Source organism: Nesoenas mayeri (assembly GCF_963082525.1).
Source record: "Nesoenas mayeri genome assembly, chromosome: 3".
In the NCBI taxonomy this organism is placed as follows: domain Eukaryota; kingdom Metazoa; phylum Chordata; class Aves; order Columbiformes; family Columbidae; genus Nesoenas; species Nesoenas mayeri.
Genome location: NC_137544.1, coordinates 26259449 through 26275876, shown reverse-complemented (window position 1 = coordinate 26275876; position 16428 = coordinate 26259449). Strand labels below are relative to the sequence as shown.

The 16428-nt window shown below is 38.9% G+C and overlaps 1 protein-coding gene across 2 annotated transcripts in view; it reads left to right on the top strand.

The window, feature by feature from the left end:
* The window catches only part of COL21A1 (collagen type XXI alpha 1 chain), a gene marked incomplete at both ends in the record, with an annotated part of 78855 nt that extends 69106 nt beyond the window's left edge, over nucleotides 1-9749 (top strand). For both annotated transcript variants that reach the window (XM_080342318.1, XM_080342317.1), the window contains 8 exons: nucleotides 215-250; nucleotides 821-865; nucleotides 2883-2915; nucleotides 6465-6611; nucleotides 6709-6763; nucleotides 7062-7262; nucleotides 8730-8807; nucleotides 9562-9749. In XM_080342318.1, coding sequence (XP_080198444.1) covers nucleotides 215-250; nucleotides 821-865; nucleotides 2883-2915; nucleotides 6465-6611; nucleotides 6709-6763; nucleotides 7062-7262; nucleotides 8730-8807; nucleotides 9562-9749 — 783 coding nt within the window. The remainder of the gene's footprint in view (nucleotides 1-214; nucleotides 251-820; nucleotides 866-2882; nucleotides 2916-6464; nucleotides 6612-6708; nucleotides 6764-7061; nucleotides 7263-8729; nucleotides 8808-9561) is intronic.
* Nucleotides 9750-16428: the final 6679 nt, after the last annotated feature.

The window sequence follows — 16428 nt, the reverse complement described above, 5'->3', positions numbered from 1 at the left end:
AGTTCTTTCTATGACAGATTCTCTTCTTAGTATAACTTTCTGTACTTTTTTTTTGTGTTTGTGTACATGAGGATAAAGTGATTTGTTTGCATTCAGTATAAATAAAAGCTATTAGATGCTTTTCTTGTATTTACTGTGTTCATTTAAAACACAGACTGCATGTCTTTGAGATTAATCATGTTACAATGTAGACTTTTCTTCCAATATTTTACAGGGGGACAAAGGAAACCAAGGTGAAAGTGGTATCCAGGTATATCAACTTTGTTTCTAATAGAAAACTCCTGGCAACACAGTTAATACAAGTCTTAGATGTTAATTCAGGAGCTTTTTTTTAAGATCAAGCTCCACAGATGGTTTACTTGAGGAGCCCTAAGTCCTCTTCAAGCAAAATTGCCCAATATGCCCAGCATGAATTTCCAGTTGAATTTCTGGAGCTGGGCAGCCTGTTGACATTTGGTGTGGAGGGTGTGGGCTTAGGGGTGTGGGCTGTGCTACTGCCCCACAGGACTGGGACATGACCTGCGGTGGGACACAGTGGGATTCTCCTCCTTGTGATCTAAAAGTCATGGAAGTACCTTCATGAAAAAGAAGAGTCACATGTCTCTATTCAAATCTTTGCTTGGCTCCTCTGTATTTGGAGTAGAAATTATGTCCTTCTGCACTGTTTTTGCTCCGAACTCTTGAAGAGTAAGTTTTCAGATTGGTTGGGCCTAGGTTTGGATGAGATTTTGAGGATTACTTCCTTGTGTTATTTTTGATAGTTTAATTATGTCTCCCAGATAAATGTATGTTTTAAGAAAAATGTGCTTCTTTTCTGAAGGGACTGAAAGGAGAAAAAGGAAGACAAGGAAATCCAGGCTTACAGGTACTGTTAAAATAGTGATCTCAGTTCAAGAGAGTCATGGTCCATATTATTTTTTAAGATTACTTCTATCAACATGGATAATTCTTTGAATCAGGTGAAATATATTTATGTATAATGTGATTACATAGTTATATAAATTATCTCTTAAACAACTGTAGTATTTTAAAAATAAGAAATACACCACATATAGAGAAGATGGAGCCACACTTTTCTTGGCTGTGCAGTGGAAGGATGAGACAAAACAGACATGAGTTGGAATGCAGGAAATCCCAATTTGATATATGGGAAAAGCGTTTTGCTTTGAGGGTGGTCAAACACCGGAGGAGGCTGCTCACAGAGATTGTAGCACAAAACCTGTCTGGCCAGGGTGTTGAGCAGCCTGCTCCAGCTGGGTCTGTGCTGAAAAGGAACTTCAACCCATGGAGGTCTCTTCCAACCTGCATGTTTCTGTGGTCCTGGGCTATTACATATGGAAAAACAGGCCAGAAGTACATTTTTCTGCAGTATTTTAGTAAATTCTTAATTATGGAAAATTTTCATGAAACATAAGTGATATAAAAGGCAGGTAACATCATAAAGTGGCTTGTAAAGGTTACAAGAGTGGTGCTTGAGATGTTAAGATTTTGTGTGTACCATGCTAAACTTTTATGTAGTTCATTACCTTCTAGATTATACTGGGAGTCACTATTGACATCTTCTGTGCTCATAAATTACAGATGTTTCCTTTTTCAGCTGCAAATCAGTGAGATCCAGTTGTTTCTTTTAACTCTGGGCCAATGTATTCTGATTGTGTCATAGTTGGCTATCTTGTTATACCACAGAAAATAACTGTTAGTATTTATAAATACTTGTTAACTACATGATCTATGTCATGTCTAAATAGAGGAGTATTTGTTAGAGGTACATATCTAGAACTAGACTTGGAAGGAAGTCGTAGTTGGTTTTTTTTGGAGTTGCGACATCAATAACAGCTGCCTGTCTAGCCAGAAGGAGCAGATTCCAGTGGAGCATGGGCAGGAGATCTAGATTGTACGTTAGCCTCGGTTTATCACTCTCAGAGGTATGTAGGTTGACAGCAGTCTGGTAGTAAAGCTGAGAAAATAAATTTTGAAAACATTTTTTTAAACTGGAAGGCCCATCATTGGTTTTAACCAAATGTAATGTCCTAGACTAACATTATGCAAGTTAAACTTTCTGGCTTTTCCTTTTGAAAATAATGGAAAAAAAAATCATATATTTATTATTTTAATCATAAGGTAAAACAAAGTGATAGTGAAAGAAAACATTTTTTCAGATAGAATGATGCAACTGAATTGCAGACTTGGTCTAAAATTGTTTCCCATGCTAATCTAGTTTGGTCAGCAACCAAAAAATCAGTCATTTAAGTACTTCTGGTAGACAACACTAGATCCTTCCAAGGTTTCTAAAGCCTTCAGGACTTCTCAAGGATACAATCCAGATTTGCTTGTCCATAAGAGTATATCAGAAAAGTAAAAGAACCTGGTGTCTTGCCATGGAACTTGACGATCAATAACGCCATTAAGCCATTTCACAGAAATGACACCAAAACCGTTTGCCACCATGCAAATCTGGCTTACAAACTGAGTTTGTATTTAAAAGGCTCTGAGCTTGATTTCTGTCTAGTAAGACAGTATTAAACAGATAGAATCAGGAATTTCCTTTGCCAGAACACATTTTTTTTTCTCTTTTGTAGAGTGAATAAGGTTTTGTCTATATGCACTTCTTGTACACTAAAAAAATATATGGTTTAAAATATGTATGATATATTCCCAACTTATCCTTTTGTTATATGGTATTGAAGGTATTACTAAGGTGTTAATTCACCATGATATACCTTTTTTCATCTTTATACGCAGTTTTTATTATGCAAATAGCAATCACAGAATCTGTAAAAATTGACATTTGTGATTAATTTTTGAAAACAAAGTACAAAAATATTATTTTTTATTCCAAGTAATTTGACTCAACTGTTTTTTTTTCCTATTAATTCCTAAAGGGAGTAGAAGGACGAAGTGGAGAACAAGGAGAGGTAAGTATTTTGTAATGATAAATACAGTATTACAAAAGTATTGCATTTGTTTCTGCAAATTATGTTATCTGTAGCATGTATGTTTATAGTCTTGTTTCCATACTCACATCTCTATAAGCAACAGAAGAAAAATGAATTAAGAAATATCAAAAAGAAAGAAGTATTAGTTAAAAAGAGACATAGTGAAATATATATTTAATGAAATGAAATATTAAAAATAGCTAAAGTCAAGTATATAATTTAAGAGAATAAAAAAACCAAATCCAACAACAACAACAACAAAGAAGCAGTAGTTGAAGAAAGCAAATAATTAAAGAAAAAAAAAAATCTAGAGATTCTGTTGTTCATTGAAAAGTATAGTTCATAAAAGAATACAGAGTACTTGATCAAGATGATCCATAGTGTTCAGCAGCAGCCAATAATAGCAGGGCAGGATACAAATAATAGGCAACAGGATACACAAAGAAGATCTTTCTTCACTTTTTGGCAGTCAACAAGTTAGAGGAATTTAAGCTGGAGATCAAGACCATTGCATTTAATGTCAGTCCTGAGTTTACCTAATTCCTTTTGAACTGTGCTGATATACTGTAATTTCAGCTTCCATAAAAGTCTGTGGCAAGGAATTCCACAACTGAACTATTTGTCTTGCCAGTGAGATTTCTTTGTGTGCCTTTATTTCAAAGCTAATGAAAAGGAATATAGTGAAGCCTTTACAAAGATAATTTTTTAGAGAATTCTGTCTTTGAGCCTGACTCAGAAAATGCAGGGCAGAATTATTTCTTTCTGTGACTGAGTTTGTGCAGGAATAATTCAACTGAGCCTGAGACTTGAGGGGCATAAGGGGAAGCCCACTTGGAATGCCCTTGGTCTGCCAGAAACTTCATTTGTTGTTCTCCAGGATATTTTTAGAAGTCCTATCTTTTTTTTTTTTTCCTTTGTTTTGGCTAATGTAGATATATTTATGGCCAGACTTTTTAATCTTTGTGTTGCACATTGTTTAAAAATAGGATTTGAAAAATTAACTTTGATAGTTATTTTTTATTGATCCCAATGTTTAGTGAAATCAGGGTGCACTCTGTCCCATTGATTGAATTCTCCTTCTACTTTATTTAGAGATTTCATTGTTCAACCTTTTTTCAGTAAAGCATTGTTGCATATCAATAGCTGGACATATTCATTGGAAGCTCAGTTCTGATAATTAAATAATATTATGCATTTAAACATATAAATTGCCCTATATGCTGTTGTGGTTCTATGAAATACTTAAGATGACAACTTGATTTCTAGGTGTTTTGCTAAATCATTGCTGAAATTGGTAAAAGATTAAAGCCTCTTTAAATATTGTAAAACGTAGTAATAATATATTTCTTCTGAAAAATCCTTTTAATAATATTCATACAATACGCTGAAGTATAATCATGTAATTGTTTTTAATTATCAGACCTATAAAATGGGCTTATTTTCCCTTTTAATGAAATATGTTCTCTTTTGTTACATTCCGACTCCTCAAGGAAAAGTTTCTTCAGTCTGTAATTTTCAGCACTTACTGAGGTATTTTCCTTCTGTTTTGTTTTGGTTTTTTTTTCCCTTTTTTTTTGCCAATAACAAGGATCAACAAACAAGGCCACATATGTGATGTGGCTGAGCATTACAAGACCAAGATATACTGCAGAAAATGTTCCCTCAGCAGTTTCATTTGCATTTTGGCACGTTCTGCAGGCAGTTGTGCTGATGTTTCCAGAGTTCTGTCCTGGTGTTTTTGTACTGGCTTCTTGCCTGTTAAGTTTTTTCAACAACAGATGCCATTTTCCCAGTATTTCAATGGTTCTTAAAACTTTCTAACCCCTTTAACATTTAGTTCCAAATAAATCAACTTTAAGTCAGATGTCTTTTATGTAAACATATTCCATACCTGTAAAAGTAATTAAAATTAAAACAAATAACTTCTAGCTACAAGAACAGCATGATTTTCAGATCCCAGCATGTACAGCTTTTAGTATAGCCACAGGCAGCTACATATGCTGCGTATGTTTATCTCTGAGCGTTGATGACCCTGTTAAATGAAAATAAATTTGTAGTTGTGTAATATAGAAATGAACAAGTACAAATCTACAAAGTGTAACTAATAGTATCAATTCTCTATGACTACAAAATTCACGTTGACAGTATCAAGAAAATGAAATACAATTACAACCTTGGAAAAAGTCAGTTTTGTAGTGGGAAGAGGGTATGGACTGCTGCTCAGTTCATGCATGGCATCTTAGTGGTGGCCCATCTTTCCAGCAGCACTCTAAGGCACTTGACTGACATCTGTTGTTGGCTCATCTAAGAGGATAAACTACCTGCCTTAATTTAGTGGCTAGTGCTCTGCATAAAACTGAGAAAGCAGAAATGGAATTTGAAGCTGGCTACTTTTTAATTATTCATGTGGAGAACTCTAGACATTGTTATTAATTCAGACCAAGCCAGAGAGCTTTGAATTTTTCTGATATAACTATTTTGGTAAGTACTATATAGAATGATACAAAGTAATATACATACCATAATTAAATATTCAGTGTAAGTCTATGAAGACTGTATGCCTGAGTGCCTCTTAAACTTGCATTATTTGCTCGAATAAGTTTTGTCATATATAGTAATGCTGCTGCACTGTTTCCAGGATTCCATCTAAAATATTTGGAAAGGGTTAAAGAAAATTTTGGGGCACCTGATAGCATTATGCAAAAACTGTGCAAAAATAGAAGAAAAAAACTCGTCAGGGAACGAACATAGTATACCAACTTCAGTCTTGAGCATGTACCAGCTTACATTATACTGATGTTTTGTTGGCTGCAGCATAGAGGAATTCCACATGAACTATTGCAGTAGGCAACTCCATACATAGCAGAACCATTGCTTTGATGAAGATACATCAAAATATTTTCCAGTATTATTTTAACCTTTTCCAGTGAAGCAAATACGCTACAGTTTTATCAATTATGTGGAGAATAAATGAAGTCAGAAAAAAAAAGCCCAAAACCCAAAGGGAACAAAAAAACCCCAAACAAAACCAACCAACCTAACCAAACAAAAAAAACCCCACAAAAAACAAAAAAAACCCCTAACTGAAATAAAACTATTTTTTCCCTTTTCTTATGCATTACAGGCATGGGGTAAAACTCTTGATTGTTGTAGTGTGTTTGCCAAGAACTTCAGAGATGCCAGAATTTCACTTCTCATTTTTCCAGCCTTCTAAGGATTTTAACGTATCATAACAAATTATCTCATTCTCATGAAAAAGTGACTAAAGCCTTTCCTTCCATATGTTAATAAGGATGACTATTTTGTTTTATATTAATTAGAAAGTAAAGGTAATTTATCTCTAGTTATATTTGGCAAGTCATTTTATCTGGAGCAGTTACTAAAGAAGCTGAAATCTTCAGTACATTTTAGTGAAAGAGATCTCATATGTATCAAGGAAAATTTTCTCAGAGTGTGTTTGCTTGGTGCTACCTCACTTCCAAATGGTCTGTGAAGATACGACTGGCTTTTTGTTGGTTTTCTTTCCAGAAAGGTGAGAAAGGAGATCCAGGCATTCGAGGCATCAATGGGCAAAAAGGAGAATCTGGTATCCAGGGCTTGGTTGGACCTCCTGGTCTCAGAGGTCAGCCAGGAGATAGAGGACCCCCAGGACCACCTGGATCAGATGGAAAACCTGTATGTATAGGACTTCAAACTTGTCATTTTAGGTACTTTAAAAACCCCAAACAAATGCATGCTCTCTGTTTTATTAACTGTTCTCTGTTCAATTCAGGCACGAGAATTTTCAGAAGAATTTATTCGACAAGTGTGTTCAGATGTACTGAGAAGTAAGTTTGAAAACCTCTTTACTCTTCTTACCTTGTTTAAAGTGCTAAAGAAGTTTCCTGATAATTATAAAGATGCTTTCGTGGAAGCAAGATTGATATTACTGATTTAGCACTGATTTTCCTACAGGTGTGAAAATATATTTCCACACCACAGGTTCCATGCTCTACCATTTTGTTTCCTAAACGTATCATATTGTCTAAAGAGAGGATTCTGTGATTGTATTAGTGCTTAGGGGGCAATACTTTTCTGTTTTGTTGTTTCAGCACTCTAAACAGTTTTCTATTTGAATTCTTCCAGCCCAGTTGCCTGCCATCCTCCAGAGTGGAAGGCTACAAAGCTGTAACCACTGTCAATCCCAAAGCGCTTCTCCAGGACTTCCAGGACCACCAGGTCCAAGAGGCCCTGAAGGCCCCAGAGGGTTTCCTGGACTGCCAGGCAACGATGGTGTTCCGGGGCTGACAGGGATCCCCGGCCGCCCTGGGGCTCGTGGGACAAGAGGTACTGTCTGCACGGGTCATGGTGCCAATGGCCTTCATGGCTTGATTTTCTGCTTCTGGTTTTGAATGGAGTTACTGCAGGGTGGAGAAAGGGAACAGCTGGGTTTGCATCACAAGGTGTGACTGAGAACGTGGTGCCATGTCGAAGTTTCACTGCTTACGAAGAACATGTGGCAGAATAAGAGTACAAGAACACAGTAAGATAGCTACTGTTCAGCTCTACTGTAGTCAAACATTTTTTAGAGAGTTCTTAGTCTTATGTATATGTTTTTAACTGCTTTTAGATGTTTTTTTAAATCAAATATGTGGCTTTCAATGTATTTCCATGTTTTCTGGTTTATTTTCTTCCAAACTTCTGTATTTGTGCTATTTTAAAGAACAGTATTTATTCACTGGCTGTTTACTATCTGCTACTCTGTAGGCTGATTTTTGGCATGCAACACCCTTATACCCCCTATAATTTCCTGGCATTTTATCCTTTTTTTCTTTTTATCTCATAAGGATTTTTACTCCTTTATGCTTTTCTTAAACATTCTGGTTTCTTTTTAGGCAAGCTAAGGTTTATGTTTTCAAGTAACTCATCCATCTGAGCATTCCAACTGATTTCTGTGGTGTATTTGCAGATTTTAGATTAAATATGCGTATATTTAGTTTGGAACTGGACCAAAAGACTAGGTGAAGTCCCTGATTTGGTAACTGATCCAAACAGCAATTGTGTTTCCTATAGCATCACAATAATCAGGAAAGCTGTGTGAAATACAGCTAACTAGTAATGTGCCAAGGGTAGACAGGCAAATATTTGCTAGATACCTGCTTTCTTTGTGATTTATTGACTGTGACCTAGCATGTCAAATTCAGTTTGGGTGATTTGTCTGTGGTGCTTGTATAATTTCATCGCACATAGGAGAATGTGCAGGTTTCCTCTGGAGCTGACACTAGTGGTTCTGGCTATTCCGTTAGAGTTGGAAAAATAGATATCTGTTTCTATGAAGAAACTGAATTAATTGGGTTGTACTCGTGTAAGTGAGCACATCTTTTGCCCCTCTCAGTGTTCCTTTGGTGGAGAATGAATTCTGCCATATGTTGTGGAAGATCGTTTATACATTCATTATTCCACACGGACTGTGGTGAATACCTTACATTTCCTTCATACTACTACTTAAAAACTTTGCCAGTGGAAAGGCAATGACAGCAAATTTCTTAATTGCCAATGATCAATTCCTTCAACTCCTTGTGGCTCTCTGCTTAACAGGTGCCACATCAGCTCTTCATTCAGTGGAACTGAGGATAATTCAGAACTCAGTTACACTGTGCAGGTTACAAGAAAATGCTTATTTTTACATCTCATTATTTGCTTTTGAATTATTATATGTTTTATTCAATAAGTATATCAAATGCTGACTTCCTAATTCTTTGGATGAAAGTATTCTTAGTGTGCAAAGATGTGCATGTGTTTGCTAATTCACAGGACTGCCAGGGAAAAATGGCGCAAAAGGCAACCAAGGAATTGGGGTTCCCGGGATCCAAGGCCCACCAGGACCTCCAGGTGAGAGTTGGTTCATCTATGCAGATTGAGTGCATGCTAATAACTTCCAAAAATGTGGTTTAGAAAAAATATGTATATAATTTGGAAAAACTTAGTTTTTACACAACTTAATTATTGTATATGTTTTATGTCTAATGCCTGTCTCTTGCATGTCTTTTAAGTTGTCATAGAATACATTATTTAGTATAAGACAGGTCTTGTAGAGATTGATACCTGAGATTGCTGTTTCTTGATAGATGGAGCCTGAAGTCAGCCATTGTCTGAAAACTGAGCCTTGCTATGATCAGGAGACTTGTAAGCAGTGCTTAGTGAAGGAAAATGTTCTTCCTAGCAGCAACGTATTCATACAAAGTGCAAAGCTGAGCATTTTGAAAAGATAATGGGGCCTGATCCAAAGCCAGAGAAACTAATAGAAATCGGAGGCCTCTCACTCATGCCCTGGTGGTTCCAGATTATATGATAAAGTGTAACAGTGTACTGAAGTTGATTTTTATATTTCCTCTTCAAAACATTTTTTTATTAAAAGAGTTTTCCACATGCTTTTTAAAAAAAAAAAAAAAAAGTCTTAAAAGTGTACCATGTTGGTTATATAAACATATAAACAGTTTGCAACAAGAATTGTCTTTCAGAAAATGAAGTTTTCTTTATCTGCATACTTCACCAAAGAGCAGGGGGTTTGTGGGTCAGTGCTTGTTCTTTTTATCATTTTAATAAACATCCTTTGAAATGTATTTGTTTCTTGTGTGTTGTTAAGGTCCTGAGGGTCCTCCAGGTATGAGTACAGAAGGACGTCCTGGAGAGCGTGGGCCACCTGGTAAAGATGGTGATCGCGGCAGTCCGGGAATGCCAGGACCGGTTGGACCCCCTGGAATTTGTGACCCATCACTATGTTTTAGTGTAATTGTGGGGAGAGACCCATTTAGAAAGGGACCAAATTATTGATTTGTGATACAATGATTTAGAGGAATAGGTATGGTGCTTGTCTTTTATGGGCTTTCAAGTCTCAGGAAGGTGACCAGCAATAATCCCATAAGCAAGAACAAAAGTACCTCTGACATAATAAACATGATAAATAATGATCCCAAAGGTTATACATTCCTTTAGAAAAGAAACCCCGATATTTTTTTATAACTTGTATTGATTGAATCTCAAGTGTATTTAAACAATCACAGGAATAAAATTAACTATAATATTTGCTATTTAGTATTTAAGTTTCCTGTCATACTCCTGAAGTCCTTTGCAAAATTGCTGGGCAGGCCACTGGGGGCAGGATTAGGCCTTTAATGGTATTGGTCAGGTATAAATTACTGTGAAATTTTTCACATGCAATTGACATATACAGTACATGACATTGAAAGAATGTGGCTGGCTTTGACTTCATATGTGTGTGAATCTCATTGGCTTGTGTACATTTTGTATGTCATAGCTCCAAGTGCTCTGTGAGCGAAAGAATATATCAGATTTTTATAAATTAAGAGGAATATCTGGACTTATTTTGGAAATAATATCACCTATTTTGCCATGCAACACTTTACTTAAAACCAAGGTGAAATGCAAGGGTAGATAACTCCTACTTGTTCAAGATTGGCCAAGGTTTTATTGAGGATGGTACTTTTAGCTACAAAAGGTCAAAACGTTCCATGTGGGTAGTTCACATTATATGAAAATAGCATTGAAAACAAAAAAGAACAAAAAATGGTATAGCTGGCTTGTAGCTATGATTTGACAAAAATAAAAATTAAAAAAATGTTTACAGAACCCTAATGTAACAGTTCTGCATAATTAGTATTAAGTTATACACCCTTTGCTGTTTGTCCCCAAGGACTGCAGTTGCCAAATTGAAGAAGCAGGTTTACAAGGAGAAAGGTCTAACTGCTGGCTGACTAGCTGCAATGTTTGTTGTGCTGTTTCCTTTTTCAGTTTAAGCAGGCTATGTGTAATTTTCATTGTATGCTTTGCTAATGAGGTGTATTGCTTGCTTTTACTTAGACAGCAAAGGCACAGTTTCCATGAGAATTTAAAATCCATTTCTTAAATTAAGGCAGAGTCTTGTATTGAACTTAACTGATGCTTTATAAGTGGCTTTTTCTAATGTGGTGTTTTTCTGTTGTCCTACTATCAGAGATTGGTAATATGCTTGACATTCAAGGTAAAATAAAATTTTGTAAAGAACTGGTGGTGGTTTGATGAACGATTACAAGAGTCGTATGCGTCCTGTGTCGCAGAAGAAAGTGAGGTCTGTGATATACAGTGGGACGGTTCCACCTTGCAGCTGTGTGTTTTTCCTCAGTGTCCTTCCATTTCCTCTTGAGAAAGCACCATCTGTGGGAGCAGCACCTTTCACTGGGCTCCCTGCTGTGTGTCCCCAGGGCTGCTGCCTGCCCAGAGCTGCAGCCTGCAGGAGTAGCTTAGCCAAACCACAGCCTTGGTTACAGCAGGGTGCAATCATTTATCTCATAAAACCCAGCCTAAAAACCTCCAAGGTTATTATTCTTCATTCTGACATGGACCTGAGAAACAAAGGTGTGTGTGAATTTTTCTCACCAGACACATGTTCCTTGGTACACACTGTGGGACTTTGCTCCTGTGAACATGCATTGATTGAAGAAAGAATCATAGAATAATTTAGGTTGGAAGAGACCTTTACAGGTCATCTAGTCCAACCCCCCTGCCATGCACAAGGACATCAACTAGATCAGGTTACCCAGAGTCCCGTCCAGCCTGGCCTTGAATGTCTCCAGGGATGGGGCATCTACCACCTCTCTGGGCAAACTCTGTCAGTGTTCTACCACCCTCATTGTAAAAAATTCTTCCTCATCTCTAGCACGCATCTCCTCTCTTTTAGTTGAAAACCATTATTCTTTTTGCTATCGCAACAGGCCCTGGACTCAAAGGGGGATGGGGTTGTGGCTGGACTTTCATCAATTGGGCAGCACTCTACAGTTGATGAAGACCAGGAGGCCCCCCATACCCCTAGGGTGAAGTCAGTGTGCTTAGCTCGCTCTCAGAAATGCCTGTACACCAATGCACGCAGCATGGGGAATAAGCAGGAGGAGTTAGAAACCTGTGTTAGGGCAGGAGATTATGATCTGGTGGCAATTACAAAGACATGGTGGGACAGTTCACATGGCTGGAATGTGGTCATGGATGGCTATGTCCTTTTCAGGAAAGACAGGCCAGCCAGGCATGGTGGTGGAGTTGCTCTTTACGTGAGAGAGCAACTACAATGTGTTGAGTACTGTCCAGGCACAGATGAGGAGCGAGTTGAGAGTCTAAGGGTGAGAATTAAGGGGCAGGCTGGCAGGAGTGTTACTGTTGTGAGTGTCTATTACAGGCCACCAGATCAGGGTGAGGAAGTTGATGAGGCCTCTACAGGCAGCTGAGAGCAGCCTCACAGTCACAGGCCCTGGTTGTTGTGGGGGATTTTAACTTCCCTGATGTTTGCTGGAAGGACTACTCGGGCAGCCACAGTCCAGGGGGTTCCTCCAGTGCCTTGACGATAACTTTCTGATGCAAGTGGTGGATGAGCTGACTAGGAGAGGTGCACTGCTGGACCTCATCCTCACTAACAAGGAAGGTCTGGTCGAAGCAGTAAAGGTTGAGGGCTGCCTTGGTTGCAGCGACCATGAAATGGTGGAGTTCAGGGTCCCGTGTGGCAGGAACAGAACAGCAAGCAGAATTACAACCCTGGACTTCAGCAGGGCAAACTTTGGCCTTTTTCGAACAATTGCTAGGGGAAATCCCATGGGCAAGGCTGCTTGAAGGTAAAGGGGCCCAAGATAGTTGGTTGGTGTTCAGGGACTGTTTCTACTGGGCACAAGATCAGAGCATCCCGACACGTAGGAAGTCAAGGGAGGGAGCCAGGAGACCTGCGTGGTTAAACAGGGAACTGCTGGGTAAGCTCAGGTGGAAGAGGAGAGTTGATAGATCATGGAAGGAGGGGCTGGCCACCTGGGGAGACTATAAGGCTGTTGTCAGAGGGTGTAGGGAGGCAACTTGGAAAGCTAAGGCCTCCTTAGAATTAAACCTGGTGAGAGGGGTCAGGGACAACAGAAAGAGCTTTTTCAAATACGTGGCGGATAAAACTAACACCAGAGGCCATGTAGGCCCACTGATGAATGAGGTGGGTGCCCTGGTGACAGAAGATACAGAGAAGGCAGAGTTACTGAATGCCGCCTTTGTCTCTGTCTACTCTGCCAGAAGCTGTCCTGAGGAGCCCCGTACTGCTGAGGGCCCAGAGGAAGTCAGGACAATGGAGGAGTCTGCCTTGGTTGACGAGGACTGGGTTAGGAAGCAATTAGGCAATCTGTACATCCATAAATCCATGGGCCCAGATGGGATGCACCCACAGGTGTTGAGGGAGCTGGCTGAGGTCATTGCTGGACCGCTCTCCATCATCTTTGCCAAGTCTTGGGAAACGAGAGAGGTGCCTGAGGGCTGGAGGAAAGCAAATATCACTCCAGTCTTCAAAAAGGGCAAGGAGGAGGACCCAGTTAATTATAGACGGGTCAGCCTCACCTCTATCCCCGGGAAAGTGATGGAACAACTTATCCTTGGTGCCATCTCAAAGCATATTAGGGATAAGAGGGTCATTAGGGGCAGTCTACATGGCTTCACCAAGGGGAAGTTGTGCTTGACCGACCTCATTGACTTTTATGAAGACATAACGAGGTGAATAGATGATGGCAGGGCAGTGGATGTGGTCTACCTTGACTTCAGTAAAGCATTTGACACAGTCTTTCACAGCATCCATTCAGCTAAACTGAGGAAGTGTGATCTGGACGATTGGGTAGTGAGGTGGACTGGGAACTGGCTGAATGGAAGAAGCCAGAGAGTTGTGGTCAATGGGGCGGAGTCTGGTTGGAGGCCTGTATCTAGTGGAGTGCCTCAAGGGTCAGTACTGGGGCTGGACAGGCTGGATAGTTGGGCAGGGAAAAATTTAATGAAATATAACAAGGGAAAGTGTAGAGTGTTGCATCTGGGTAGGAATGACCCAGTTGGAGTCGTTGGGGAATGACCTATTAGAGAGCAGCTTAAGGGAAAGGGACCTGGGGGTCCTGGTGGACAACACTGTGCCCTCGTGGCCAGGAAGGCAAATGGCATCCTGGGGTGTATTAGGAGGCGGGCAGTTAGTAGGTCCAGAGAAGTTCTCCTTCCCCTCTACTCTGCCCTAGTGAGACCACATCTGGAATATTGTGTCCAGTTCTGGGCCCCTTAGTTCCAGAAGGACAGGGAACTGCTGGAGAAAGTCCAGCACAGGGCAACGAAGATAATTAAGGGGGTGGAGCATCTCCTTTATGAGGAAAGGCTGAGGAAGCTTGTTCTCTTTAGCTTGGAGAAGAGGAGGCTGAGGGGTGACCTTATTAATGTCCACAAATATATAGAGGGTGAGTGTCACGAGGATGGAGCCAGGCTCTTCTCGGTGACAGCCAATGGCAGGACAAGATGTAATGGGTTCAAACTGGAACACATGAGGTTCCACTTAAATTTGAGAAGAAACTTCTTCACAGTGAGGGTGACAGAGCACTGGAACAGGCTGCCAGAGTCTCCTACTCTGGAGACATTCAAAACCTGCCTGGACACCTTCCTGTGTAACCTCATCTAGGTGTTGCTGCTCTGGCAGGGGGATTGGACTAGATGATCTTTTGAGGTCCCTTCCAATCCTTGACATTCTGTGATTCTGTGAGTGTAAAACAATCTTCAAACCCTTGATGTGCAAAAGGAGGAGATTTGAAGCTGAATCTATTTGATTGCCTTAACTGCTGAGCTGTTTGTGTACTTTGAGCTTCGGTACTGCTCTGCCTTTGGTATTTTGCTCTGAATTTGAGCCTGCTGAACCTGTCACATTTCTGCAAAAAGGATTTGTTTTTGACAAGTTGGAATTTTCCAGAGAAGTGCTGACCATCTCACCTATGCAGGTGTCTCTTTGAAAGCTAGTAACAAGGTAGTTTATTTAAATGAAAACAAACAATTTGAAAACCTAGTTCTGTGTGATTAAATAGCCAGAAGCTATTAGCAAGTGTCTTATATCCCATTGAAATGTAGATGTTATAGGCTAGGAACCTGTGGTTTAGATTATTGCATCTGATAAAATTTATCAAGCCAGAATTTAGCTGACTTCACAATAATTTAAATTTTTGATTTCATTTGATAAAGTGGGATTATGCAAAAAATGTAGGTGTGTTCAAGATCATATCTTGACTGGATCCTTTAACTGAGAATATGAGTATTTTTCACAGAGCTTCAAGTAATTCTAAATCAAGAGATTAAACAAATGTTATAAACTCATGTATTAGGAGATTAATGATTCACAGGAGACTCTTATTTACTCTTTATAGAAACTGTAGGAGATCCTTGTGAGTGTTGATTTGCAACCAGAAGCTGTGAATAAAAAAAAAGTCACTGTGAAATATGTCACCATCTTATTACCAGATATTGTCTGGAAACAGTTATGAGAAACTGTTAATTGACATTTACTTACTCTCCTGATGATAGTCCTTAAAACTGGATCTTAGCTAATTTTTAAGCAGAGGGTAAGATGCAAAAAGAATTTCTAGGCTTTTTTTTTTTGTAACATCTTACTGTGTGACTATGAGTTAAAAAATACCCTCCCTGGTTGGTCTAGTGCCTGCTGGTGTCAGCAGAGGAGCTACAATGCACTGCACTGAATTTTGAATACAGCTTCAACTCATAATATTTGTGTGTGTAAAATGGATTTTAAATTTATTAATTTACTATGGTGATGGACTGCTCTTGCTTCGTAGATATTGAGGCATGTACTTGGACATAAAGATGTAGAACTGCAAAGTATTGCTGTGGGAACTGAATTTCTTAATGAGAGCTTAGTGGTGTATGGAGCTCAGCAATTTGCACTTCTGAGAATCATCATCTTCTTAGGGAAGTTTACAGTAAATACATATGGAGTGGTATGTATATATACATACATACATACCATTTAGTAAAAGACCAGATGTCACAGATGGCTTCCACATGTGCAGATTTATTTGGTGAAAAAAAAAAAAGTATATATGATGTGTATATATGTGTATGTATGGTTCTCACTTCTTCCTTTGTTCAACTGAAAGATATCATAGTCTTAAAAATGAAAAGGAAAAGTAATAAAATCTCATCTTCTTGTAAGAACTGAACTATCCCAGTCCTGCTACTGCTCTGGTGCCATGGTGTCATTGTCAGCTTCAGGTGGAGCCAGTTTACTTCAAGGTTGGTCAGCCTCTTAGAGGAGGAGCTGAGAATCGTTAGCTGTGTGTCTTTCAGAACTAGAGAATCTCATTTATCTGAAAACTCAAGGTGCATTAAAATGAAATTTCCTGTCAGTGCATTTGACTGGCCTGGCAGTGAACACTGGCAGGATGTCTTTTGTAGTTCACACAGATTGAACAAATGTCTGTGAAAAGAGACTATAATATTTTCCAGTAGAGGGAATATGTAGATGATAAATCAAAACACATCTTATTAATCCATATTCAGCAGAGACCGTAAACCGTTTTAAGAACTATGGCCTTTTGGGATGCTGTTGAAATGTTTAAAACTTCAATTTATGTAAAAATTATTTGTGGGTTATTTTCTTCTGTGGATAAGCAAGATTTTCTCATAGAGGACA